This window comes from Zootoca vivipara, chromosome 2 (assembly GCF_963506605.1).
Source record: "Zootoca vivipara chromosome 2, rZooViv1.1, whole genome shotgun sequence".
Lineage (NCBI taxonomy): Eukaryota > Metazoa > Chordata > Lepidosauria > Squamata > Lacertidae > Zootoca > Zootoca vivipara.
In genome coordinates, this window is record NC_083277.1 from 15,475,503 (window position 1) to 15,502,235 (window position 26,733).

The 26,733-nt window shown below is 46.8% G+C and overlaps 2 protein-coding genes across 9 annotated transcripts in view; one reads left to right on the forward strand and one right to left on the reverse strand.

Annotated features, from left to right (window-relative positions):
- Positions 1-13,807: 13,807 nt before the first annotated feature.
- Positions 13,808-26,733, reverse strand: part of LOC118081057 (C-type lectin domain family 2 member D) — a 73,508-nt gene continuing 60,582 nt past the window's right edge. For all 8 annotated transcript variants that reach the window (XM_060271194.1, XM_060271195.1, XM_060271190.1 and 5 more), the window contains exons 4-6: positions 18,982-19,175; positions 18,773-18,879; positions 13,808-15,618 (exon numbers count right to left, since the gene is read on the reverse strand). In XM_060271194.1, the coding sequence (XP_060127177.1) occupies positions 15,480-15,618; positions 18,773-18,879; positions 18,982-19,175 (440 nt within the window). In that variant the 3' untranslated portion in view covers positions 13,808-15,479. The remainder of the gene's footprint in view (positions 15,619-18,772; positions 18,880-18,981; positions 19,176-26,733) is intronic.
- On the forward strand, positions 20,057-24,882 carry LOC132591687 (uncharacterized protein K02A2.6-like). The gene has a single exon (XM_060271186.1). It carries the CDS (start codon positions 20,533-20,535, stop codon positions 24,607-24,609), a length of 4,077 nt encoding a protein of 1,358 aa, XP_060127169.1. The 5' UTR covers positions 20,057-20,532; the 3' UTR covers positions 24,610-24,882.

A 26,733-nucleotide genomic window follows, 5' to 3' on the forward strand; every position in this document is an offset into this window, starting at 1 on the left:
ACCCTGCTTCTTCACCACCATCTTGCCTCTGGTCCTGACGCCCGCCGACTGGACCGTGACACTGGCGAACAGCGAGAGTGCTCAACCAGAGGCAGATACGGTGGGCGGAGTTCTTCTCCCACTTCAACTTCTGCATCCACTACATACCAGGAGAGCAGAATGTCAGGGCGGATGCCCTATCCCGCAAACCGGAGTACATGGAGGAAGAGCAGCCGCCAACTCCTCGGCACATCTTTTCCCCATCGGCCTGGACATGTGGGGGAGCGGTGGTGAGTGAGGCAGAACTCACCGCTCTAACAGCAGAGGATGGACTCGCCTCACGCATCTTCCAGGAGCTGAGGGAGGGAAGGGGGGAGGACAAGGGCTTTACAAAGAAAGGGGGGTTGCTCTTTTACAGGGGAGCCCTGTACCAGCCCACCACCCCTCTGAGAGGTAAGGTCCTCAAGCAGATGCACGACAACCCGACGGCAGGGCATTTTGGAAGGGACAAAACCACACAATTAGTCATGAGACACTTCTGGTGGCCAGGGGTGAGGGAGGATGTCCGTGACTACGTAAGGGGCTGCGACACCTGCCAAAGGGCCAAGGTGATCAGAGCAGCACCAGCGGAATTGCTGGAGCCGCTGCCCACGCCACACAGGCCATGGGAGGTAGTGTCCATGGACTTCATCACCGATCTGCCTTCCTTGAAGGGCAAGACCGCAGTGTTGGTGGTGGTGGACCTCCTGACCAAGATGTGCCACTTTGTACCGTGTGCAAGGGCTGTCTCAGCGGAAGAGACAGCAAAACTGTTTGTGGACCACATATTCCGGCTACACGGCCTACCCTTAAGTGTAATCTCAGACCGGGGCAGACAATTTGTTTCCCAGTTCTGGCGTAGGCTCATGAACCTCTTACAGGTGGAGGTCAGCTTATCCACGGCACGGCACCCCCAGACCAATGGACAGGCAGAGAGGGCCAATGCCATTCTGCAACAGTACCTGAGGTGCTACGTCAGCCAACGACAAACAGACTGGGTGGATCGCTTGCCGCTGGCGGAGTTTGCCTATAACAATGCAGTCCACGTCTCCACGGGGGTGTCGCCCTTTAAGGCCAACTACGGGCGGGATCTCAGAACATTCCCGGGGAGGGAATGGGAGGAGGAGGAGGGCCCCGCAGCTGAGGATTGGGCAGAGGAACTGGAGACAGTGCACCAGCAGCTCAGAGAGCACTTGGAGAGGGCCAAGGCAGCGTACAAGGAGGGGGCAGATCGCCACAGGCAACCGGGGGAGGTCATCAGGGTGGGGGAAAGGGTGTGGCTGTCCTCTGGCGGCCTTCCAACTCGGGGAAGGTGCAAAAAACTGGCCCCCAGACGCTTGGGGCCCTTCACAGTCATGCAGCAGGTCAATCCGGTAGCGTTCAGATTGCAGCTCCCGGACTACCTGAGGGTGCACCCCGTTTTCCACAGGTCGTTACTGTCGCCTTATAGGCAAAGCACCAGGTTCGGGGAAGGCAACGAGGCACAAACCGACAGGTGGGGGGACAGGGGGCCACAGCCGCTTAATGAGGCCATGGAAATCCTCGACTCTCGGTGGGGAGGCAGGGGTCTGGAGTACCTCATGGCCTGGGAAGACACACCACCTTCCCAGAATACATGGGTGCCGGCCACGGAGGTGCAGGAAGACTTCTTAGTAGAAGAGTTCCACGCGCTGTTTCCGCACCGGCCGAAGCTATGGCACATGGAGAGGGAAGACACTGCTGCCACGTCGGGGGAGGTTCCCACAGAGGGGGACGACACATGGGTCTCCCCGTGGCAATGGGAAGCCGGGTTTCAGGAGCAGGATGAAGAGGGGTGGGTTCGCACCCGCCCCAGAGCGGCTTCGCTGATCACGGACTGGGGGCAAGTGTTCACTCCCACGGGATCGGATGAGACGGACTTTCTGGGATTTCAGTCGTCACCCCAGGTAGATTCGCAGGGCTCGGGCTGGGAGCGCGTTTTCACCCCCACCAGCTCTGATGCCACAGAGTTTTTGGGTTTCCAATCGTCCCCGACGCTACTTTCCCCCTCGGGGGGGGAGGGGAAGCCTGGAGGGGGGGTGGATGTGAGGGGGAAAGGGTACAGAGAGCCCCCCCATCTTGAGGAGTAGCTCCTCCACCATCAGTAGCGTCAGCGGGGAGGGGGAAGAGTCCAGTGAGGAAGGAGGAAGGAGGAGACGGGCTCTAGCAGCATAGGAGAGCCCCTGCTGCACGTGGGAGAGGAAGAGAGAGAGGGGGAAGAGGGGGGGAAGGAAAACATGGAAAGGAGACCCTTTCCCCCTCCGGTTCCGGAATTACGCAGGAGGAAACGCGGGAGGAGATTTGGGGTGCCCAGACTCTTATGTTGGAAGAGGACGCGGAGCGCGCCATTCCAGGGTTCTGGTTCAGATTGAGCGGATGTATCCTGTATAGCTCTAGCACTGTAAATAGCCTGCACTTAATAAAAGCATGAAAAGGCAAAGGTCTGGAGAGTCGTTACTCTAGAGTAGTCGCAACGCATCGCCTGTGACAGGTTACTAAAAGTTTACTTTTAAGTCATGATTGAGAATCAGCTGAAGAATTTGACAGTGCAAAATAATAATAAACAGGGCGGGTGCCACTGCTGAGAAAGCCCTCTGGCTGGTTCCCTGTAACTTCGCTTCTCACAGATAGGGAACCACCAGAAGGCCCTTGGAGCTGAATCTCAGTGTCTGGGCTGAACGATGGGAGTGGAGACATCTCAAGGAATGGGTGCAGCTGTGTCAGGCTACAGGGAATCAGCTCCTTGCCCCCTGGCAGTAGATAAGCAAAACAAAGAGAAAGGAGTCTCTTAGCAGTTAGAAACTTTAATCATCACAGTGAGAGAACAAATAATCCATTCCTAGGAATGAAGGTGCTTATCTGATCTTCTTGACCTTGGGCTGATTGAATGAACACTTTCAAGCGACAGTGAGTCTGTTAACTCTCTCTCTTCTAGTGTTTCTTCTCCTAGCTGTTCCCCATCCAGTATGTCCCAGCTTCTGCCTTCTGAACTATGTCCCTCTGCAAACCACTGTTCAAAATCTATACTGTCCTCCTACTCCTGGGAAGATTCAGGATCCTGATCAGAAGCAGGGGGAGGCCCCCACATTCCTCCTCAATGCAGCCCTCCTCAGCACGGTCCCTGACAAGCTGGCGCACTAGATTTAACTGTGCAAATGCACTTCTGGGCAGACCTGGGCACCTAGGTACAAGGCTGAGTCCAGGAAGTTGCATATCTATATGCAGACGACACCCAGACCTGTCTCTCTGTTCCATCTGAATGAGGAGAAGCAGTTGAGATGTTAGACTAGTGCTTGAAGGTGTGCTGGATGTGAGCCAAAAAACTGAAGCTGAATCCTGAAAAGATATGTGTCCCAGGTCTCAGGTCCAGGAGGTGGAGGGGCAATCTGCCCTTGGTGGTAGCCTAGCTATGAGCCATTTTGGACGGTGATGACTTGGTCATTGTACTCCATGCTCTGATAGCTTCCAGAATGGATCATTGCAATGTACGGTATGTGGGGCTGCCTTTGAGGACGACTCAGAAACTTCTGTTGGTCCAACATGCAGAAGCCAGTCACTCAGAAATCTTGCCACATTTTCCACAATGTCATTACTGCAATTGTTCAGCAGATAAGACACCCTGCAAAAGTCAGTGTGATAAATCCCCTTTCAATAAGAGGGCCAAATACTTTTCACACAATTTTGCATAAAATGACCAATAAAATAAAATTTGTGTTATGGATTCGACCTGTTTTGTGCCAAAGGTGTGATCAGTAGGAGTTAGAGGTCTGTTCAGTGCACATCCAGTCAGAGCGGTAGCTAGGTGATCTTGCGCCCCTGGCAGAACCGTCCAGATTGTGCCCCCTGGCCATGGACAAATTAGCCCTTCTTTCCGCCTCTCCTCCAATCCCCTCCCTCCACCCATTCAATTCCATGTTTAATTCCATAAAACATGCTCTTCCAGGAAGTTTAGCATGCTCTGGAGCTGGACTGAGTCCTCCTGGTGAAAAGTAAGATGCAAGCTGGATCACAACTCCAGATTCAGATTGTTTACCTGCTTAGGTCTACAAAGGTGGGAAGGAGGAAGCACACAAGCCTGAATTTTGAAGAATCAGGCACAAAATTGTTCTATGATTCAAATGCTTCTAATGATGCAAAAAAAGAAAAAGAAAAAAAGGCTAGAATATACATTTGGTTTATCTCCTACTGTTTAACACTGTCCACATGTGGGACAAATATTCCCTAGTGCTAAATGGCCTCTAGCATTCTACAAACTCCAATGACATCTGTAAGAGAGAGGGCTTGCAGAGAGCAGCCCACTCTGCTTACTTCCATCAGATGGGAGAGCAGCAGCAAGTCTGGGAGTTCAAATCAGGAACAGGAAGGGTTAAGACGGGTCCAGGGCTCTGCAGAGTCCTGGTGGCTCAGCTCCAGGTTGGTAGCAGGGAAGCAGGGGAGGAGCTAGCTTCAGCAGGGGCTGGAAAGGAGGGAGGAGAGGGAACGGCACCTCAGGAGCCTGGTTTGGGACCACGGAGGACCCATAGAGCAAGGAGGAGGGGCGTTTGGAGTCTTAAAAGGGGGGTCAGAGCCCACGAGACGCCATTGTGGGCTTCTGCCCCATGCAGAGCAGACATGATTTGAGACATCTCACCACTGTATATAGCATGCACAATAAAACTATGAAAATCCAGAGGATGTGTGGAGTGCTTACTCGGGAGTAGCCAACACCCCATCTGTGACAGCAAGCCCACAATCTTTTGATGGCTACCCCGAGGGAAGAGGGCTGCAAATGTAGCAGCCGGCATGAAGTTGGCAGCATCTAAAGCAGAAGAGAGAGATGCCAAGGGAGGATTGGCATGAGTTGCCAGCACCCTGCAACTATGGAACGGCTCAAGCACCAGGTAGGCACCCGGGCACAGGGGAAGCCAAGCTTAGTGAACCGAGCAGCTCTGAACACAGCCAAGCCGGAGGAGCGGAGGCTGGACAAGCAGAGAGGACACTCGGGACGGGCCAGCACTTTGTAGGGCGACCCTCAGCACAAGCTGGCTCTAAGACTGAGAGGCATGGTGGCGTGGAAGTGCAGGAGGCTGAGAGGCGAGTCCGGGCAGAGGGGACAGACGGAGGGGAAAGGCAGCGGCCACAAGTTCCCATACAGTCCCGGGGAGGCAGCTGCAGCCCAGCACAGCCCCCTCCAGCCAGATGTGATGCAGAGGGACAAAGCCCGCGCGCGGGTACTTTCAAACGCTGACGCGGGAAAACAGAGGGAAGAGAAAGGCGGGAGATGCCTTTACAATGCACCCAGCCACTGGGTGGAACACTGCCCCCAGAGGAAGGAATGGCGAGAGCAGGCAGGCACAGACACAAGCCTGGATGCCAGATCAGGAGGGGAGGGGCCAGGCAGAGCACCAACAACTGAGCCCTCCTGTAACACCCCACAGCACGACAAAGAGATGGAAGTAAGTCTGCAGCTGCCAAGAGGCCAGACCCAGGAGACAGTCGGGCTTCTCTGCAGGGGCAGCAGCAATGATTTCCTATCGGTGGACTTTGCTAGGCAGAATCAGATTCCCCTTTTCCCAAGGAAGCTTCCCATGAGCGTCTCGACCATAGACGGCAGGGAATTGCAGGAGGGTGAGGTCACGCAACAGACCCCCTCTCGGAAGATGACAGTGAACAAGCACGCAGAAGTGCTAGCTTTGGACTTAATGGACAATGACCCTGTGGGCAGCCAGCACCGGGGAGATCTCACCTTTGGAGATGCAGACGGCAAGGAGCACTGCAGGAAAGAAGGAGAATCCTCAGGATCGCACCACATCAGCTCCCCAGGCGGATGGAACGACGCAGAGGCGGGGATGCAGGAAGAGAAACTGAGCCAACTCACCAAAGAGGACACTTTTACCCAGAACATACGGAGGGACTTGAGGGAGGGAGAGGGGGCAGGGGAAGGGCTTGCAGAGAAAGAGGGGTTACTCTTTAGCAATGATGCTATATGCCCGGTATATGCCCCAGGACTCCCTCAGAGGGAAGATTCTCAGGCAATATCATGACAACCCCACGGAGGGGCATGCAGTACATGTCTTCACGAGGCTCACACCCAGTAAGGCCAGTCTTGGGCGAAACCCCAGAGCCTTCCCAGAGCAGGGGGAGGGGGAGATTGGGGGACCACCTATTGAGGCATGGGGTGAGAGGAGGGAGACAGTACACCAACAACTGGATGGAGACGTGGCAAGGGGCAATGAGGCTTACAAGGAGGGGGCAGACCATCACAGGGGACTGGAGAAGGTCTTCCACGGAGGGGACAGGGTCTGGCTGTGGTCAGAAGGCCTTCCCATGGGGGGAAGGGGGAAGAAGCTGGCACCCAGAAGGCTGGGGCCCTTCAAGGTTCTGACACAGATCAACCCTGTCACCTTCAGGGGGGAAGTACCTACAGCGAGGAAGGTCCATCCCGTGGGTCAAAGGTCTTTGCTCTGGCACTTTAGGGAAAGCCCAAGGTTCAGAGGATGTGACACACATCCAACACAAGACGCTGACAGGAGGGAGGGGGAGGAAATCACACAAAAGACACTAGACAGAAGGGTGGAGGGAGAAGGCAGCCAAGAGGTTCCAGAAAGAAAGGAAGAGGAGGAGGTCTACAGTGCCACAGCGAGCCCGGGCTCCCGGTGGGGGGAGGGGGGGTTAAAATGTCTGATGGCCAGGCAGGGCACTCCTGCTTCCCAAAACGCGGAGGCAACCACGCACACCATGCAAGGGGAGGACCGCACACTGGAACTGCACGCTCCTTTCTCCCACAGACCCAAACCACCACACGTCAGTAGCACAGGGAACACAGAGGGGGAGGGCGATCCCAGGTGGGGAGCAGGGGAGACGCAGACCCAAGGAGCCCTCCGGGAATCGGAAGCAATTTTCCAGAGGGAGGAGGAGGATGACAACGGAAGGAACTACACGGACCAGCCACCCAGCACCGACTGGGAACAGGATTTTACACACACTACAGAGGAGGAAGACCTGTCAGGCTTCCAGCCCTCTTTACAGACATCAGACCAGGCAAACCAGGCCTCAGAAAGGGGGGGGAGCCTGGAGGGGGGGTGGATGTAAGAGAGAGGGCTTGCAGAGAGCAGCCCACTCTGCTTACTTCCATCAGATGGGAGAGCAGCAGCAAGTCTGGGAGTTCAAATCAGGAACAGGAAGGGTTAAGACGGGTCCAGGGCTCTGCAGAGTCCTGGTGGCTCAGCTCCAGGTTGGTAGCAGGGAAGCAGGGGAGGAGCTAGCTTCAGCAGGGGCTGGAAAGGAGGGAGGAGAGGGAACGGCACCTCAGGAGCCTGGTTTGGGACCACGGAGGACCCATAGAGCAAGGAGGAGGGGCGTTTGGAGTCTTAAAAGGGGGGTCAGAGCCCACGAGACGCCATTGTGGGCTTCTGCCCCATGCAGAGCAGACATGATTTGAGACATCTCACCACTGTATATAGCATGCACAATAAAACTATGAAAATCCAGAGGATGTGTGGAGTGCTTACTCGGGAGTAGCCAACACCCCATCTGTGACAATATCCATTCTTATTAATAACAGTGATGATGATTATATAAATACTCAAAGCCACCCTCTAGAACAGCAGCAGAAAGCTTTCAAAGAATATATGCACACGATAATATTCACTCCAAAGTTTGATCTTATGCATTGTTGGGAATGATTATGCCCATTTATTTAAACTAATTTAGATAATTTAGGGGGCAGTACAGGTGCAGGTGTTCTTCTTCTTCTTCTTTTTTTAGTACTCTATGCACTTTTTGTACCCAGATCTGCCAACTGTTGGAAGGCATCATACTGAGCTGCTTGGTGTGCTGCTTTAGCTGAAAACTTTTCATGGCACAAAGACCTTTTAAAAAGTTAAAAGTACAATGAAGAATTCTGGATAGCTCCAAGGCTTGCCACAATTTTGTGACATTCTGGTTGGTACTAATACAGTACAGGTTATTTACCTAACACTGCATTTTGGAGGCTTTTTTTAAATTAAAAAATGAACCAACAGGGCTCCCTTTCCTTTTTTCATGTGTCGTCTCCCTCACCCCACCCTGTGGCAAGGCTATGCAATGATAAACTCTGCCAGTGGAATTTCCACCTGTCCTGCCGTAGTTAAAAGGCAAAGAAGCCTGACCGGTGGGGCAGAGGCTGTTGGGGGAGAATAGGTGGCAGCAGAACACAAGAAAAGGAGGCACATATTTACGCACACCTCTTCCCCTTCCTCCTCCTCCTCCTGCTGCTGCACTTGTGAGGGAATACAAAAAACAAGCCCCTGGGTTGACTTCCGGTTTTGCTGCGGATCGTGAGCAGGCGAAAATCGGGAGCTCCGCTGCTCCCGAGACAAAAGCTGGACTAAAGGGGGTCTTCGTAAGGCTAAATGAACCCCCAAACAAGGTCAGGAAGGCGATTTCTGACGGAGGTGTCGGTGGTTCCCAAAAGGTTCTCTTGGCATCCCTTATAATCCTGAAAGAGATTCCTCCACGCCTGATTAAAAAAAGAAAGAAATACCAATTCTTAGCAAAAGCCCTGAAAACTAAAAAAAAATTCTTCAAATGGGAATACCCTGAAGGTTTAGCTTTTTCGTTCAAGGGAAGATTGAGAAAGTTTGAGACACCAGAAGCTGCGGACAGATTTTATAGAACTTACGCCCAAGAGCTTGGAGGAAATAAAATTAAGACAATCAAAGACCAACAATCCAAGAATGATGACACAGAGGAAGAGGACGTCGAAGAAGAAGAACTGAGGGAGGGGGAGGGAGAGGAAGAAGAAGAGGGAGAAACAAAGAATTGAGTAATTGATTGAAAGACTAGACTCAGTTGTAAATACCTGGTCTATTTCAACTAGTTTAATTTGGGAACGTTGTATATTATTGCTTTAGAACATTTCAATTGCATTCAATCTCTCTGAATATAGTTTGATTTGATATTATTTCAATCTTAGTTAATTCTAAATTTTAATCCTTATAGAAGATATTGAATAAATATGAATTTAAAAGTAATTTCATGGAATGTAAATGGTTTGAATAATAGTAATAATAAAGGAATAGGGTGGGTCACATATTGAAAAAACAAAATTGGGATGTGATTTGTCTCCAAGAGACCCATGTAAATAAAAAACACGAGAGGGTCTTAAAAAATGAAAAATTGGGAATAGAATTTATCACATCGGATGTAAAGATAAAGAGAGGAGTAATAATGTATGTTAAGAATAAATGGAATCCAGAATTGATATGGACAGACAAGGAGGGCAGGATTTTAATGGTAAGAATGTTGATAGAAGGGGGAAACTGGATTTGGGTGGGTATATATGTACCGAATGGTAGTAAAGTTGCCTTTTTTAAGAATTTGGAAAATCAGTTGTTGAAGTATGTAGGAGAAAGAATAATGATTATCGGGGATCTGAATGTTGTAATTAATCCGGAATTGGACAAGACAGTAGATATAAGGAAGAAAAAAGAAAATAAGTTGCCAATTTTTTGTGTGGAATTAACAGAATTTTAAGAAATGAATATGAAAAGATAATTGATCAAGAAATACAGCACCAAATACAATGTTGGAAATATAAAAATTTTGAATGGGCAAATCAAACAAATTATTGATGTGGCAAGTAAAAAAAGAGACAAAATGAGAGAATATTAAATAGAATTAAATCAGTTGGAAAGATAGTGGATAGAACAAAAGAAATCATGAAAGTCTTCCAAAAGTATTATGAGTTATTGTATTAAATAATGATATCACTATCGTGGAAATAAAAGAGGCAATAAAGGCAATGAAAAGGCGCCCGGTCCATACGGGCTCCCAATTGAATGTTATAAAAATTTAGAAGAGGATATATTAATTTCGTTTAAAGATTTAATGAATACAATATTTATAAAAGGATCTACACCACAAACTTAGAAGGAGGCCCAAATAATATTGATTCCAAAATTAAAATTAAAAAATTAAAGACAGATCTGGAGTTACCTGGAAATTATAGACCAATCTGATTGTTAAACACTGATGATAAAATTTTTGCAAAAATTTTGGCCAATAGGTTGAGCAAAGTGTTGGAAGACATAATACATAAAGACCAAGTAGGTTTTGTTAAGGGAAGAACAGCCAAAGAAGTATAGTAAATATCTTGGAGTGTTTGGAAAACTGGAGAGATAAACAGGCAGCTATCCTTGCTGTTGATGCTGAAAAAGCTTTTGAAAGAGTCTTATGATGGCCATATGCTAAAATTAATAGGGGAATTGAAGTTGGGAGAAAAAATGGAAAGAGCAATTGGATCAATTTATGGAATATAAAAAGCAAGTTTAATAATAAATGGGAAAATCTCAGAAAAAATAAATATAACTAGAGGCACAAGACAAGGTTGCCCATTATCACCTATACTTTTTATAATAACATTAGAAATTCTATTAAAATATAAGAGATGAAAATCAAATTAAAGGAATAGTGATTGTCAATAAAAAAAATCTAAAGTCAAAGCTTTTGCAGACGATATAATCATAACTACGGAAGACCCCCTTAAAAGCATTCCTTGTGCTATAAAAAAAAATAGAAGAGTATGGAAGATTTGCAGGCCTAAAAAAATTATGATAAAACAAAACTGTTAGTGAAAATTTTGGAAATAAAGGGGGGGGAAAGAATTGCAAGAAATAACAGGATTAAAAATTGATTTTAAAAATGAAATATCTGGGAATCCAAATGTCAATTAAAGGGATAGATTTGATTTAAGAAAACTATATTGAGACATGGAAACAAATTAAGAAAAATATGGAAATCTAGGAGAAATTAAAATTTTCATTTATGGGTAGAATCTCGATGGGGAAAATGTGTGTTATCTCCAAGATGAATTATTTATTCCAGAATTTACCTCTATTGGGAAAAGAAAAACTCAGTGGAAAAAGGATATTTCCAAATTTATTTGGAACGGGAAAAAACCCAGGATCAAATATAAAATCTTAATAGATCCCAGAGAAAGGGTACGGGCTGCCGGATCTGGAACTATACCATGATGCGGCAGCCCTGATTTGGATTTGGAAGGAGAAGGGTTGGCCTTTGGATGGCATTGGTATTTAATGAAAGAGAAATTAGACAAAAAGAATATATTTATGTATAATATTGTAAGAAAGTCATTATATATGGTATGGCAAAAATATAGAATTTTTTTTGTGCCCAAAACACCTTGGTGGGTATCACCATTAGAAATTGTAGCAGTCAGGAGAGTCAGCATGGGAAATGAATGGCCAACGTACAAAATGCTATTAGAAGAAAAAGAGGGGAGTTTAAAATTATTCGGAAATTAAAAAATATCTAAATATTTACAATATTTCCAAATTAACCAAAGATTTATGCTTGATAAAAAAAGTAGGCTTTGATAAAGAGATGTAAGAATTGGAAAAAATATTATTAGGAACTAAAGAAAAAGTGATTAAAAATCTGTATCAAATATTATTAAAATGGGAAACAGAAGGAATGACAAAAAGCTTGATGATAAAATGGAGCCAAGATCTGGAAAAAGTAATTATGTTAAAGAATTGGGAAAATTTGTGGAAGCGAGATATAAAATTTACCCCTAATTATGATCTAAAAGAGAATATATATTTTTTGAATAATTTTTATTGATTTTACACATTACAAAAACAATACATACATAACATATTCTCCACCTTCTCCCCCCCCCCTCCATGGGCTCTCCCCTGCCACGAGAGCGTCCCGTGCAAGTAGACAGTCGAAGGTGTTCCATTTTATAGTTGGATTTGTACCCTCCTCCCTCTCCCCCACCCCAGTGCCCCCTCCTGCCACCAGAGAGCTCCAGGATGACAAGGCAGAAAGAAGGAGAGTGTCCACCCAACGATTAATCCAAATACACTTTTTAATTTTATACTTAAAAAGAATAAAAAAGAAAAACGACTAAGAAGAAAACCCACCCACGCACCCCCTAAAAAAGGAAAAAGAAGAAAAATGGGGGGGGGACTATTTATGGTCATTCATTTTCAATAAATATTGTAAGGGCTTCCCCAACCTCCCCCCTACCCCGATTTTCATTTCCAATTCTCATTTAACAGATTTCTTATCATTATTCCCATTCTATCTATCAAAATCACATTATAAATTTAATATTCTTATTTCCGAATCTTATCATAATTCCATCTAATCAATCTTTCTTTTCTTCCCTTGCCTATATTTTTATCCTCCAAGGACTTCCATTCTTTTTAAACCATTTGATCATTCCAAATTTTAATTTACTATATACAGTGGTGCCTTGCTTAACAAATGCCCTGTAAGAGGAATTTTTCGCTAGACAAATGGATTTTGCGATCGGAGGTTGCCTCGCAAGACGACGAGGTTTTCTATGGCCGCCGCTTCGTCTTGCGAAGCGTGGCCATAGAAAAACAAACCTCCGACTGCAAAGTCCAGCGTGCAGCGAAAAATTGCCAGGGATTTTTGCCCTGCCTTCCCCTTGGCTTGGGGAAGGAAGGAGGCAAAACACCCCCACACTACCACACTTCGGCTACGGGGTTCAGAGCCGCTTGTCCCTCCCCCCGCCCGACAGATCCGGCATTTGCCTCTGTCGGGCGGGGGGAGAGAGTAGCGGAGCATCGGACCCGTTCTCCGCTTGTCCCTCCCCCCGCCCGACAGATCCAGCATTTGCCTCTGTCGGGCGGGGGGAGGGAGTAGCGAAGCATCGGACCGTGCTGAGGGAGGCAGGCAAGAGGCGGCGGCAGAGAAGACCTTCCCCCGCCGCCACTTCTCGCTGCGAAAAGCCGGCACGGAACGCAACTTCGGAGACCTTCGAAGTTGCGTTCTGTGCCGCGGGAGGCAGGCAAGAGGTGGTGGCAGGGAAGACCTTCCCCCGCCGCCGCTTCTAGCTGCGAAAAGCTGGCACAGAACGCAACTTCGGAGGTCTTCAGTTGCGTTCCGTGCCGGGGGAGGCAGGCAAGAGGTGGCGGCGGGGGAAGGTCTTCCCCCGCTGCCGCTTCTCGCCGCGAAAAACCGGCATGGGGCTTGGCAGCGGTGGGGGGAAGGCGCAGGATCGTTCCTTTGCCTTTCCCCCACCCCGCCCGACAGAACCAGATCCAACGAAGCTTCTGAAGCTTCGTCCGATCCGGCTCTGTCGTTGGCAGCAGCGGCGCTTGCTCTCTTGGCTTGGGGAAACGCCTGCCTGCCTTCCCCGAGCCAAGAGAGCAAGCGCCGCCGCCGCCGCCACCCGTTCCCCCGGAGCCCATAGGAACACATTAACTGACTTTTAATGCATTCCTATGGGAAACGGTGCCTCGCTAGACAAAATTTTCATAGGACGAATTGAGTCCTGGAACGAATTAATTTCGTCTAGCGAGGCACCACTATTTGATAATATACCTGCTTTTCCCCTGGCCCCAGCCAACCCCCTTCAGTCCAGCAAATTCCATAGTCATCAGTCCAGTTTTCAATCCTTTTAATCTATCCTAATAATAAATTGTCCATTCTTACTTCACCCCACCCCCTTTTTCCAATGTTTTACAGTCCAACCTTCCTTACGGCCCCCCTGAATTTTCCCACTCCTTTGCGCAACCATTTCCTTGCGTGTCTTCTGTACTCCAAAAAGTTCCATCACTTTGGTCAGTCCAAGAATTTCTTGTCCTTCCCCCAATACAGGGGGAATAGATTCCAATTTTTCTTGTTGAGCATGTTCCTCATTTCCTTCCTCTATCTCTTCCTGTTGAACTTCATCTTGTTTTCCAATCTCACTATCATTTGATGCATTGTATGTACTGTCTTCCTCTGCTTTTACACTGTTCATGTCCTCTGACTGTAAAAATTGTCTCCGTTCTTGCAATAATAATTCCTCATGGTACACATTAAGCCTATAGATAGGTGTTGAGGATATTAAGCCTATAGATAGGTGTTTAGTAAGTTATGCGATGGCCATGGCGAGAATATTGATTGCAAAAAAAATGGAAATCACAGGAATTACCGAGTATGACAGATCGGCAACTTAAACTATTAAATTATTATAATCTGGCGAGAAAATATACATTCCATTTTTTCTCATTTTGGTAAGGGACTTCCCCAAGTCCCCCTTCTAATGGTTCATTGCATAACATTCTTAGCAAGTTCTATATCTTATTTTCCAAACCTAATTACAATTACAACATCCTTTTCTCAATTTTACAACTCATTATGATATTCTAACCTATTTTCCATTATATCTCACTTAATTTCTTAACCTGCAACTTCACAATTGCTTATAATTCTCCTCATACATCAATTCTGCAATATTTTTTATAGTAAATTCTAAATTTCTTCCATTCCTCTTCCACCTTCTACTCTCCCCAGTTGCGTAGTCTTCCGGTCAGATCAGCAAGTTCCATATAGTCTCAACATCTTTATTTGCCATTCTTCCACTGTAGGTATCTTCTGTGTCTTCCAATACTTTGCTAGCAATATTCTGGCTGCGGTTGTGGCATATAAGAACAAATTTACATCTTTCATAGGCAATTCTTTTCCTACTATACCCAGTAGAAATGACTCTGGTTTCTTAATAAAAGTGTTTTTCAGCACTTTTTTCAATTCATTATAAATCGTTTCCCAGAAATCCTTAACTAATGGGCAAGTCCACCACATGTGATAGAATGTTACTTCCACCTTTTTACATTTCCAACACTTATTGTCTTGATTATGGTAAATCTTAGCAAGTTTTACTGGTGTTAAATACCATCTATACATCATTTTCGAAAAGATATATTTCTCAGTACAAAATTAAAACATCTAAGACATCTAAAAACTAAAATAAAACATAAAAGGTAAAGGTAAAGGGACCCCTGACCATTAGGTCCAGTCATGACCGACTCTGGGGTTGCGCGCTCATCTCGCATTATTGGCCAAGGGAGCCAGCGTATAGTTTCCAGGTCATGTGGCCAGCATGACAAAGCCACTTCTGGCAAACCAGAGCAGCACATGGAAACGCCGTTTACCTTCCCGCTGTAGCGGTTCCTATTTATCTACTTGCATTTTGACGTGCTTTCGAACTGCTAGGTTGGCAGGAGCTGGGACCAAGCAACGGGAGCTCACCCCGTCACAGGGATTCGAACCGCCGACCTTCTGATCAGCAAGCCCTAGGCTCAGTGGTTTAGCCCACAGTGCCACCTGGGTCCCTAAAATAAAACATGGGCAGCTCTAATATAGATAAACCCACACCAATGTCTAGCAATATCGCCCAATCTCTGAGCAATCACGGCTCTAGCTTGACTGTATGTCATAGACTCCAAGTAAAGGTGTGACAGTCCGCAAGTCTGTACTTCGTCTAAGACCTCCCTGTCCCACAATGATTGAAAATCATCCCTCAATATCAAGGGGGCCAAACCCACAGGTTTAAAGCAGGAGCTAAATACAGAAAAATCTTCTTTATTTGGTGGGCAGGGATAGCAGTGGGAAGCCTCTCGTCTGCGCGCCTGGCAGGGGCCCACCTCACCACTCCCTAGCTACGGCCCTGCATCTACTATCCTTTCGGATTTGTGAACTGGTTTGCTGCAGATCCAGGGTCCTTCATGTCGGCCGTTAGAGCTGGCAACACCTTGATGGTTCATGTAAGCAGATTTTCCTCCTCCCCGAATATCAAACCTAAAATATCAAACAGAACATATGTTGAAATAATAATAACAATTCCTTCAGTAGCACCTTAAATACCACACACAGTGTATCTGACGAAGTGTGCATGCACACGAAAGCTCATACCAAAATAAAAACTTAGTTGGTCTTTAAGGTGCTACTGAAGGATTTTTTTATTTTGTTTCGACTCAGACCAACACGGCTACCTACCTGTAACTAATAATAACAATATTTTTATTATTAATATGCCAAACATCTGACTGGGTTGTTCCAGCCACTCTGGCCAGCTCCCAACAAAATATTAAAAACATAATAAAACATCAAACATTAAAAATTCCCAATGAAGGGCTGCCTTCAGAAGTCTTCTAAAGGTTGTACAGTTCTTCATCTCCTTGACATCTAATGGGAAGGCGTTCCACAGGGCGGGGGCCACTACCAAGAAGGCCCTCTGCCTTGTTTCCTATAACTTCACATCTCGCAGTGAGGGAACCACCAGAAGGCCCTTAGAACTGGATCTCAGTGTCCGAACTGAATGATGGGGATGGAGATGCTCCTTCAGGTATACAGGGCCAAGGCCATTTAGAGCTTTAAAGGTTAGCATAACAGGAGCCAACTCCTAGGTGCCGATATCCCTTGGCCCCCCAATAAAATATTGGAGGGGGCTGCCCCCCAAAGTTAATGGGCAGTGCCACTCAAATGGTGTGCATGTGCTACATCTTGTGATCAGTTATATGAGGCAGTTCCAAGCAGGAAATAACCAGAGCATGAAGCACTCTGGTGAGACAGTGAGTAGGCAGGTAGGATCTCAGCCTGCATACCAGATGGAGCCATCAGAATGGACCTGCAGCTCCATGGACAGCTATGAGTCCAAGATGACCCCAAGGCTGCACAACTAGTCTTTTAGGGCCCCAGTTACTCCATTCAGGACCAGGGAATCCCCCAAACATGCCCGCCCCCCGCCCCCCAGAAACTGTAATTCTGTGTTGTTGGAATTCAACCTCAATCCATTAACGACAATCCATAGAAAATATCCATAGAAATATCCCTGGGAATCAGCATAAAACCAAGCAGCAGAAGAAACACCAAACATAAGTGCAGGAAGGCCGAGAAGCAAATTTTCACCTGAAGAAGGCAGTTGCATTCATATTCATATATTCATATTTCTAGGCAGCTTTTCCACCAAAATATTTTCTTTAGAATTTGGCCTAGGAAGGAAACATCAAAGTCTTGCTGCGCTATGACTGAAAATTACTATGACTGAAAATGTGTGGTGCTCACCACAAGGTCCTGTGTATAGCAAGCGAGAAGGCTTCTAGTCAGTTCCTCAACATTCAGGCAGACCACTAGCAACAATTGTGAAACTACAAATGTGCCTATGACAGTGGTGTGCAGTGAATTTTCCTAGGGGAACAGTTAGGGCAAGTGATGCCAGCTTGCCATTGGGGTGGGGGTGGGGAATATGACACTGTGACGTCCAACATCACTAAGCCAGGCAAAAGCTTCCCTGACTTTGGGAAGGAGGTGCCAGGCTTTAATACTTCAATACTCTTATTTACTGGGAACATTTAGGGGACTACGGTAGCCTTGTCCCTCTAGTCTGCTGACCGCATGCCACTAGGTTAGTGCTTTTTCAGAGGTACTCAAGGGTACTCAGTACCTGCACCTCTTTTCTTTTCTTTTCTTTTCTTTTCTCTTCTTTTCCAAATGTTAAAAGCATGGCACTTACTCTAAGAACTTCATGGTGAATACTGGCACTATATATATATATATATATATATATATATATATATATATATATGTGTGTGTGTGTGTGTGTGTGTGTGTGTGTGTGTGTTTCTCTGAAAATAAGACACCGTCTTATATTTATTTTTCCTCAAAAAAAACACTATGGCTTATTTTCAGGGGATGTCTTTTTTATTAATTATGATACAGTTTATTTAACCTACAAGCATCAGATTTAAGGTGCTGGTTTTGACCTTTAAAGCCCTATGCTGCCTAGGACCCTCATACCTACGGGACCGCCTCTCCTGGTATGCCCCACAGAGGACCTTAAGGTTCATAAATAACAATACATTGCAGATCCCGAGCCATAAGGTGGTTAGATTGTGCTCAACTAGGGCCATGGCCTTTTCAGTATTGGCCCCAACTTGATGGAACACTCTCTCACAGGAGACTAGGGCCCCGCGGGATTTGACATCTTTCCGCAGGGCCTGCAAGATGGAGCTGTTCCGCCTGGCCTTTGGCCTGGACTCAGTCTGACCCCTATGTTTTCCTCCTTTATGGTTTTGACTTGGGCCTTTTTTAAAAATGAGGCTGCATTTAAAATTTTAAATGTAAATTGTATTTTAACCTGTATTTTAATTAATTGTTTTTCTATCTTTATGTCTTATTGTAATTTTACTGGTGTCAGCCGCCCTGAGCCCGGTTTCGACTGGGGAGGGCAGGGTATAAATAAAATATTATTATTATTATTATTATTATTATTATTATTATTATTATTATTAGGTTAAACTGCCTATCACTATGGCTTATTTTCGGGGCATGGCTTATATTCATTGACTGCTTAAAAATCCTGCTATGGCTTATTTTGATGCTTTTGAATTATGGTGCTGGAGGAGACTCTTGAGAGTCCCATGGACTGCTAGAAGATCAAACCTATCCATTCTTAAGGAAATCAGCCCTGAGCGCTCCCTGGAAGGATAGATTGTGAAGCTGAGGCTCCAATACTTTGGCCACCTCATGAGAAGAGAAGACTCTCTGGAAAAGACCCTGATGTTGGGAAAGATTGAGGGAACTAGGAGAAGGGGACGACAGAGGACGAGATGGTTGGACAGTGTTCTCGAAGCTACGAACATGAGTTTGACCAAACTGCGGGAGGTAGTGCAAGACAGGAGTGCCTGGCGTGCTATGGTCCATGGGGTCACGAAGAGTCGGACACGACTAAACGACTAAACAACAACAACATGGCTTATTTTATGGCTATGTCTTATTTTCGGAGAAACAGTAATATGCATATATATATAAACTGCATGCATATATATATAAACTGCATATGTGGCTCCTCAAAACACACCTGTTTGGGCAAGCATTCCCTTGATCATTTGACTCGAACTATTTTAACTGTTACACTTGTTTTTTAAAAAACATTTTCATTGTGAATGCTCACCAGAAATTGAAAATGGTGCCATTGATCCATCTCCAAGGCTCCTGGTCATCCGTCCTTTGGAGACCAATCCAGTGGTCAGCAGGACCTTTGTACCGTCTCAAGAAGCTCTAAATACAGAAAAGAAGTGTGAATACATTTTCAACCCTCATCCAAGTGGAGAATCAACTCCATTTGGGGCTGCAGTCTGTGCTCTGTATCTTTCCACTCACCATCTCTTCTTGGGAGTCAATCACAACTAAAGAGGCATTAAAAGAGTCACAGTAATTCTGGCTATAAGTCCAATTTCTGTCACTCTCTGAAAAATAGTAGCATTTCCTTTGGTAGCCAATCCAGCCGTCCGGACAGCACTCAGTTGGAGTGGAAGGAGAAGGTTGCGCTGTTGGCAATACTTCACAACTTCTCCCTAGAAAGGTATCAGAAAGTGAGACAGATCACTATCCATAGCTTATAAATAGTCCTACCCAAAATAAAAGCCAGGCAATGTACTCCACTCATCAACATTTTATTTGTGTGCTGCCTTTCCCCCAAAGGAATCATGCTCAAAGCAGCTTGCAACAAAGAAAATGGGAACACATCTCAAGCATCTAAAGAACAATCACATAAAAATATAGTATAACAACAAAATTGCAAATACATCACACACAAAAACTGTGTGCAGGAGGTCTCCGGTCAACCCCCATAATCTCCAGGCGGGGCTGGATAAGGGTGGGGAAATGAGGGTAGGAGGGAGGGCAGAAAGCCCAGTGCCCATCTTTGTCCACAAACTCAGGAGATTGCAGAACATGGAGCAGCTTCTCTTGTGGTTCATCCATAGATAGTCAACCTCAATTGACTATCCATGAAATACACAGCCATAGTCCAGTCGACTCTCCCTGAGATGAGCTTTTGATTAGAATTGTATCTTCCCATGACAAAAATACATATTCAATTTAGTCACTAGGTGGCACTGGACTTAGTTATACTGTATGTGCCATGAGGCAAGGCATTTCTGTGGCTGTTGCTCTTGTTTAGCTTTTGTTTTGTAATGGCTTCAGCTGCACAAATAAATATTATTAGTATTCGTCCTTATTTAGGAGAGAGAGAGAAAAACTCCTTGTCCAGCTTCCTTACTGGTCTGCCCTTTCCATGACTTCCATGACAGATGGTCTCAAGATACACAAAATGCAAAGGCAGCAATGTTGGTCCACTGGAAAACAAATCAAAACTCTACACAACTTGAAAGTTAGTTGATTATGAAGGGATTGCCTTACTGTGAGGATGGCTGTAGTTTGAGGAGTTATCACTGTTGTGTATTGAGTCAAAGGATTTTATATCTGTATTATTATTGTCTGTATTTGCATTAGGATAAAGTAACTGCCTTTTGGTTCCAGAGGGTACAGCTACTATTGGTTCATTTAAGCTGCTGTATTTGGATCCTCTGTCTTATTGGTTCCCTCCAAAAGGCAGCACTGTGATTGCCTGATATTGTTCCCTCCAAAATGTATCCCTTCCTAGCCAGTCCCCTGTCCCTATAAATGTAGCCTTCCTGCTCTCACATTCAGTCTTGTTCACTTTAATAAAGAGCTGTTACTAGAGAACTGTCTCCAGCATGTTATGTCAAGAGAGCTGAAATCACAAACCCCACGTCACAACAACTGGCGACGAAGGTGGGATCCGGAATGCTGAGGAGCGGTTAAACACAACCCTGCCTCAGAGTCCGGATTGCAGCTGAGAACAAGACTCACTGGCCAGCTGAGAAGACGACCCTGCCCGCTAGGACAATGGAGAGTCCAAGGGTATTGGAGCCCTTCCAGCCATCAGAGCCCCACACCTGGGAAGACTACGCCGAACGCTTCGAGTTCTTTGCAGTGGCTCAAGGGATCACCGATGCCAGCAAAAGAAGGGCCACATTCCTGAGCTACTGTGGGCCTGAGACCTTCAAGCTGGCCAAGGCATTACTTGCTCCAGCGAAGCTGAGTGAGACATCTCTCAAAGATATTCTTGCCTGCCTAACAAGCCACTTGGCGCCTACTGAGACCAAGATGGCCCGGCGGATGGAGTTCCATAAGAGGCAGCAGCATGCTGGGGAGTCTGTATCCGCATTTCTGGCTGAACTCCGGAAGCTCGCTCAGCACTGCGGCTTCCAAAATCTGGAAGAGACTCTCCTGGATCGGTTTATTGGTGGTCTGAGCAGCAAGAAAGCCAGAAGACGCATCGTGGCTAAAGAAGAGGTTACCCTTGCTTCAGCCTTGAAGGAGGCCACCGCCACGGAGAATTATGAAAGAGAGGAGCTTGATGCCAGTCGCAAGGCCACTAAGCCACAGATAGAAGTTGCACATGCCATGGACGAGCTAGAGGCTACTCCGAGCCAGAGCCCAGTCCGTGGGGTTGAGTTGGTGCGTCAGGCCTGCACAGTGCACAAAGATCGCCGAGGCAGTTGCCCAGGTTGTGGCGGAAACCATGAGCGGAAGAGTTGTCGTTTCAGGGATGCTATGTGCCGGACGTGCGGAAAGACGGGTCACATCGCCAGGGTCTGTAGATCGGCGGCGTCGGGAGCGACAGGAGCACCTAGACTGGAGCATCGCAGACCGCCCACAGCACCTCGTTTTCTAAAGGACTGCCACTACGTAACGGAGATCAACGGGAGGGCCGTGCAGTTTCCAGCGCAAGGCAAGGCACACGTCAAGGTGAAGATTGAGGGTCAGCAGTGCGACATGGAGGTGGACTCCGGATCTGCATTCACCATCGTGTCGGACCAGACTGCGAAGACATTCTTCCCCAGGGGTAAGTTGCCCCCTCTGGAGCCCTTCCCGGCAACCTTGCAGTCGTACTCAGCAGGCCGCATCCATGTTATGGGAATGTGTGCCGTGAGAGTACAGTTCCGGGACAAACAGGCTGTACTCAAACTGGTGATTGCGAAGGGCAGTCGCCCCAGTCTCCTGGGCACTGACTGGTTCCCCGCCCTGGGACTGAGTATCTCAGGGCTTAATTCAATCCAAACCTGCCCTGAGATGAGCGAGGCATTATGCAAGGAATTTGCTGGTCTCTTTAATGGAAAACTGGGTTGTTATAAAGGGCCCCCAGTTGACTTTGAGTTGGACCCCGGGGTGGCCCCAATCCGACTCAAACCAAGGCGAGTGCCATTTGCACTGCAACCCAAGATCGAGGCAGAGCTGGATAAATTGGTCAAGCAGGGAGTTCTCTCACCCGTGGACTCTGCTAAGTGGGAGACTCCAATCGTCACGCCCCTTAAAGCAAATGGGGAAGTCAGGATATGTGCAGATTACAAATGTACTATCAATAAGGCACTCAGGGGAAACTCATACCCCATTCCAGTCGTATCACATCTGTTGGCTAAACTGGCTGGGGGCAAGGTGTTCGCCAAAATTGACCTGGCACAAGCTTACCAACAGCTGCCAGTAACCCCACAATCAGCGGAAGCACAGACTATTGTCACACATAAAGGGGCGTTCAGAGTTAACAGATTACAGTTCGGAGTTTGTGTGGCCCCAGGGATTTTTCAAGGGCTCATGGAACGCCTGTTAAGGGGTCTGCCGGGGGTCTTGCCATTTTTTGATGACGTTTTGATTGCTGGAAAAGACCCACAGGAACTGGTTGCGCGTGTCCGTGCAGTGTTGCTCAAGTTCAAGGAGGTGGGGTTGCAACTGAAAAAAGAAAAATGCAGTTTTGGGGTGCCAACTGTGGATTTCTTGGGGTTTAAAATTGATGCATCAGGCATCCACCCCACAGATGCTAAGATTAAGGCCATCATCGAGGCACCACGACCACAGAACAAGACGGAGTTGCAGTCATTCCTGGGACTTATTAACTTTTATCATTCATTCTTACCCCAGAAAGCTTCGGTAGCTGAACCATTACATAGACTTTTGCAGAAAAAGACTGTGTGGCGATGGGGGCGGGAGCAGCAGAAGGCTTTTGACTCCTTGCGAGAAATGCTGAGTAGCAGGAGCGTCCTTGCTCATTATGATGAGTCGAAGCCGCTGGTCCTGGCATGTGATGCCTCTCAATATGGCCTGGGGGCTGTGCTGAGTCATAGGGAACCGGATGGGTCGGAAAAGCCCATCTCTTTCTATTCCCGTACGTTGTCACCCACGGAGCGCAACTATGCTCAAATTGATAAAGAGGCACTAGCAATTGTGTCAGGAATCAAAAAGTTCTATGATTATTTGTACGGTCGCCATTTCTCCATTGAAACGGACCACAAACCACTGTTAGGGTTGTTCAACCCAAACAAACAAACGCCACAAATTCTCTCCCCCAGAATGTTGCGTTGGTCAATATTCCTGAATGGGTTCCAGTACACCTTGACCCATGTGCCGGGGAAACAGTTGTGCCACGCTGATGCGCTGAGTCGATTGCCCCTTCCTGGCGGGAGCAATGAGGATCCTGCTCCGGCGGAGCACATTATGATGCTAGAAACACTTCCGGGGGCTCCTGTAACAGCTACTGATATAGCTGAGAAAACGAGGAAAGATGCTGTTCTCTCCCGTGTGCTCACTTGGGTGGGGAGGGGGTGGCCAGGTGGTCCGCATGAAGAAAAATTCAGGCCTTATGCGACAAGGCAGCACGAATTGTCCATGCATAAGGGTTGTCTCCTATGGGGAGATAGGGTGATCATCCCAGCACCACTGAGAAACAGGGTTCTTGAGACGCTTCACATGGGACACCCAGGAATGGTCAGGATGAAGTCGCTAGCCCGATGTTATGTGTGGTGGCCTGGAATGGACCAGAACATAGAACAATGGGTACGAACATGCAAGGCATGCCAAGAGGTGCGGCCAGAAGTGGCCAGAGCACCAGTCCACTGGTGGGAGCAGTCCAGGACTCCCTGGAGCCGGCTGCACATAGATTTTGCTGGGCCATTCCAAGGGAAGGTCTTTTTGGTTATCGTTGATGCATATTCCAAATGGTTAGAAGTGGCGATGGTCCCTAGCATGGCATCAGCTGCCGTAATCAAGGTGTTGAGGCAGCTGTTTGCAACCCACGGGTTACCTGAGACCATTGTATCAGATAATGGGGCAGCTTTTGTATCCCAAGAATTCAGGGCATTCTTGGCTGATAACTTCATAAGAGGGGTCACATCCGCGCCCTTTCACCCATCCTCCAATGGGCAGGCTGAGCGCATGGTACGAACAGCCAAAGAATCCATTGCGCGCTTAATGGAGGGTAACTGGTCGGCTCGCATTGCACGAATGTTATTTTTGCAGCATGCGACGCCGTGTACTGCGACGGGCAAGTCGCCAGCCGAGCTGCTCTTAGGTAGAAGACTGGTAACGGTGCTGGATTATGTCCACCCAGATAAAATGCCAAACCGTAATTCAAGAGCAACCCCCCAGGATGAAACTGACACAACAAGGTATCTCGCCCCTGAAGATCTGGTCTGGGTGAGGAACTATTCACGAGGTCCGCGGTGGGTGGCCGGTGTGATCACCCGGGCTAGTGGACCTGTGTCCTATTATGTGACCTTGGAAAATGGGCAAGTTTGGAAGAGACATATAGATCAGCTGAGGCGCCGGGCACTCAGCAGGGAGGAGTCAGATAATTCATCCCTGGCTAATGACGCACAGCTGCAAGACCAGAGTGAAGATGGCCCAGAGGTGCAGTCACCAGGGGCTTCAGCAAATGAACCAGGGTCTGCTAGTCCTCAGGATGACGAGGTACAGGTAGGGGACCCTGAGATGTCTGGGACTCCATCTGTTCCTGACGAAACCCCTATAGCAGCCCCTCCACCACAGGTAACACCCAATCCAGAACCTGCAACACCTGTTGTCAGGAGATCAGGTAGAAGTTGTAGGACCCCACAGTACCTGAGGGATTACGTCTGCTGTGCTCACTAGGGGGGGAGGGGTGTTGTGTATTGAGTCAAAGGATTTTATATCTGTATTATTATTGTCTGTATTTGCATTAGGATAAAGTAACTGCCTTTTGGTTCCAGAGGGTACAGCTACTATTGGTTCATTTAAGCTGCTGTATTTGGATCCTCTGTCTTATTGGTTCCCTCCAAAAGGCAGCACTGTGATTGCCTGATATTGTTCCCTCCAAAATGTATCCCTTCCTAGCCAGTCCCCTGTCCCTATAAATGTAGCCTTCCTGCTCTCACATTCAGTCTTGTTCACTTTAATAAAGAGCTGTTACTAGAGAACTGTCTCCAGCATGTTATGTCAAGAGAGCTGAAATCACAAACCCCACGTCACAACAATCACTACCGTTCAAAAAACTACCAATGTGTTCGAATAGCCAGCATGAGATGGTTGTAGGAAGTAAAACAGATTCCCCCCGTGTATTCTGGAAGGCAAGATGAGCAGTGAGGCAGTCGCAGTTTTTATGGACAGTCTCAGACTTCTTTGAAAGTGCAGGTGTGGGCTCTGAAGGTGTGGGTCCCTTTTAAATCAGTTTCAGAATCTGATACTAATATCCTGCATTGCCTATACTAGGGATGAGAAACCAGAGGTCCTCTGATGTTGTTAGACTCCAACTCCCATGGTGACAACTGATGGAAGTTGTACTTGCGAATGCACACATCTGTACAAGCCTTGTCATCTGGTGCTGGAATCCTTTCAAAACAAGCCACTTCTGCAAGACGCTCCAGACATAGCTGCCAAGTTTTGGATTTGAAAATAAGGGATCAGCACCCTCACCTGGCCCGGAGACAGTCTACGATTCTCAGGGACAGTCCACACAGCAGGGCACGGTAATCCCCCCAGGCTACAAATTAATTTACACCAGGCTACACACCATCATCTTTCCCCACCTTCAGAATGGACACCAGCCCCATCCATCTCCCCATCCCACCCTCCTCTTCCCCCCTTTTCTTCTCAATGTCTCAATAACCGGAACTGATTTGTTAAAATGTTAGAAATGTTAATGTTAAAATGTTAAAAATATGAGAGAGACACCTCTGTAATATTCTGTGTGTATTACTGTTTGTTAGCCAGCTTGAGCATCTTTGAAGTGAGAGGTAGGATAGTTTTTTTAATAACTTGTTGCTATTAAAGTGTTCAGGTACCAGAAACAATTTGGTAATTTTAGACTCTGCATTTACTGGCCTTTCAGCATGGGCGTAGCCAAGATTTTTGTGGTGGGGGGAGCAGAATTGACATGGTTGGTCAGTTCAATTCAATTCAACAACTTTATTGGCATATATATAACAATAAAATCATATAAACCACCTATATATAATATAATTCTGAGACATACAATGAAAAGGGGAGAAGGGAAAGGGATCAGGAGTCCTCAGCGGTAACTATCTTGTTCAAAAATATGTGGGACTCTGGCTTGGGTGCTGTACCTTTAAAAGCTGCGCAACAGGTGAGCATTCAGCTCAGATACTACATTTCCCTAGTGTGAACATGTAGTGAAGAGGAAATCTTTACATGTTGAATTTCTGCCTGTTAAGAAGCATCAAGTACAGGCAGACACCCTGGATGCAAATAACCATCATTCTTAAGAAATATAAAATCCTGATCTCCAGGTATGAAGTGTGTGTCTGGCCTAATTTAGATACAGGAGAACGCATTGAGAGAATTCTAATTTCCTAGAGAGAGGAATTGGTGCTTTTCAAACAATAGATCATCTGATATTTTACATAGCAGCCAGACACATTCTAGGACAAGGCTGGCACACCTAGGGAACATCTAGAGTTTCTGGAAATTAGTACCCTTACTTTTTGCCTGCTGCATCTGAAAATGTTAACTGTAATTTGGAGGAGCCAAAAGCAATCCATCTTTCTCTGTTGCATACTGCCAGCCAGAGTGAGCTTTAAAACAGCAGCAATTAGGATTAAATCATACCGAGGGCCAGACTAGAAAGAACTGTTAATTGCAGGGTAGATAAAAAAAATCAATGATCTTGAAATAAATAAATAAATATCAGATTTTTAAAAATTTAAATCATTTTTTAATTAAAATCGGATTTTTGTAAATGAAATGCTTTTCGAGGAAAATATATTACCATCCAAAGGT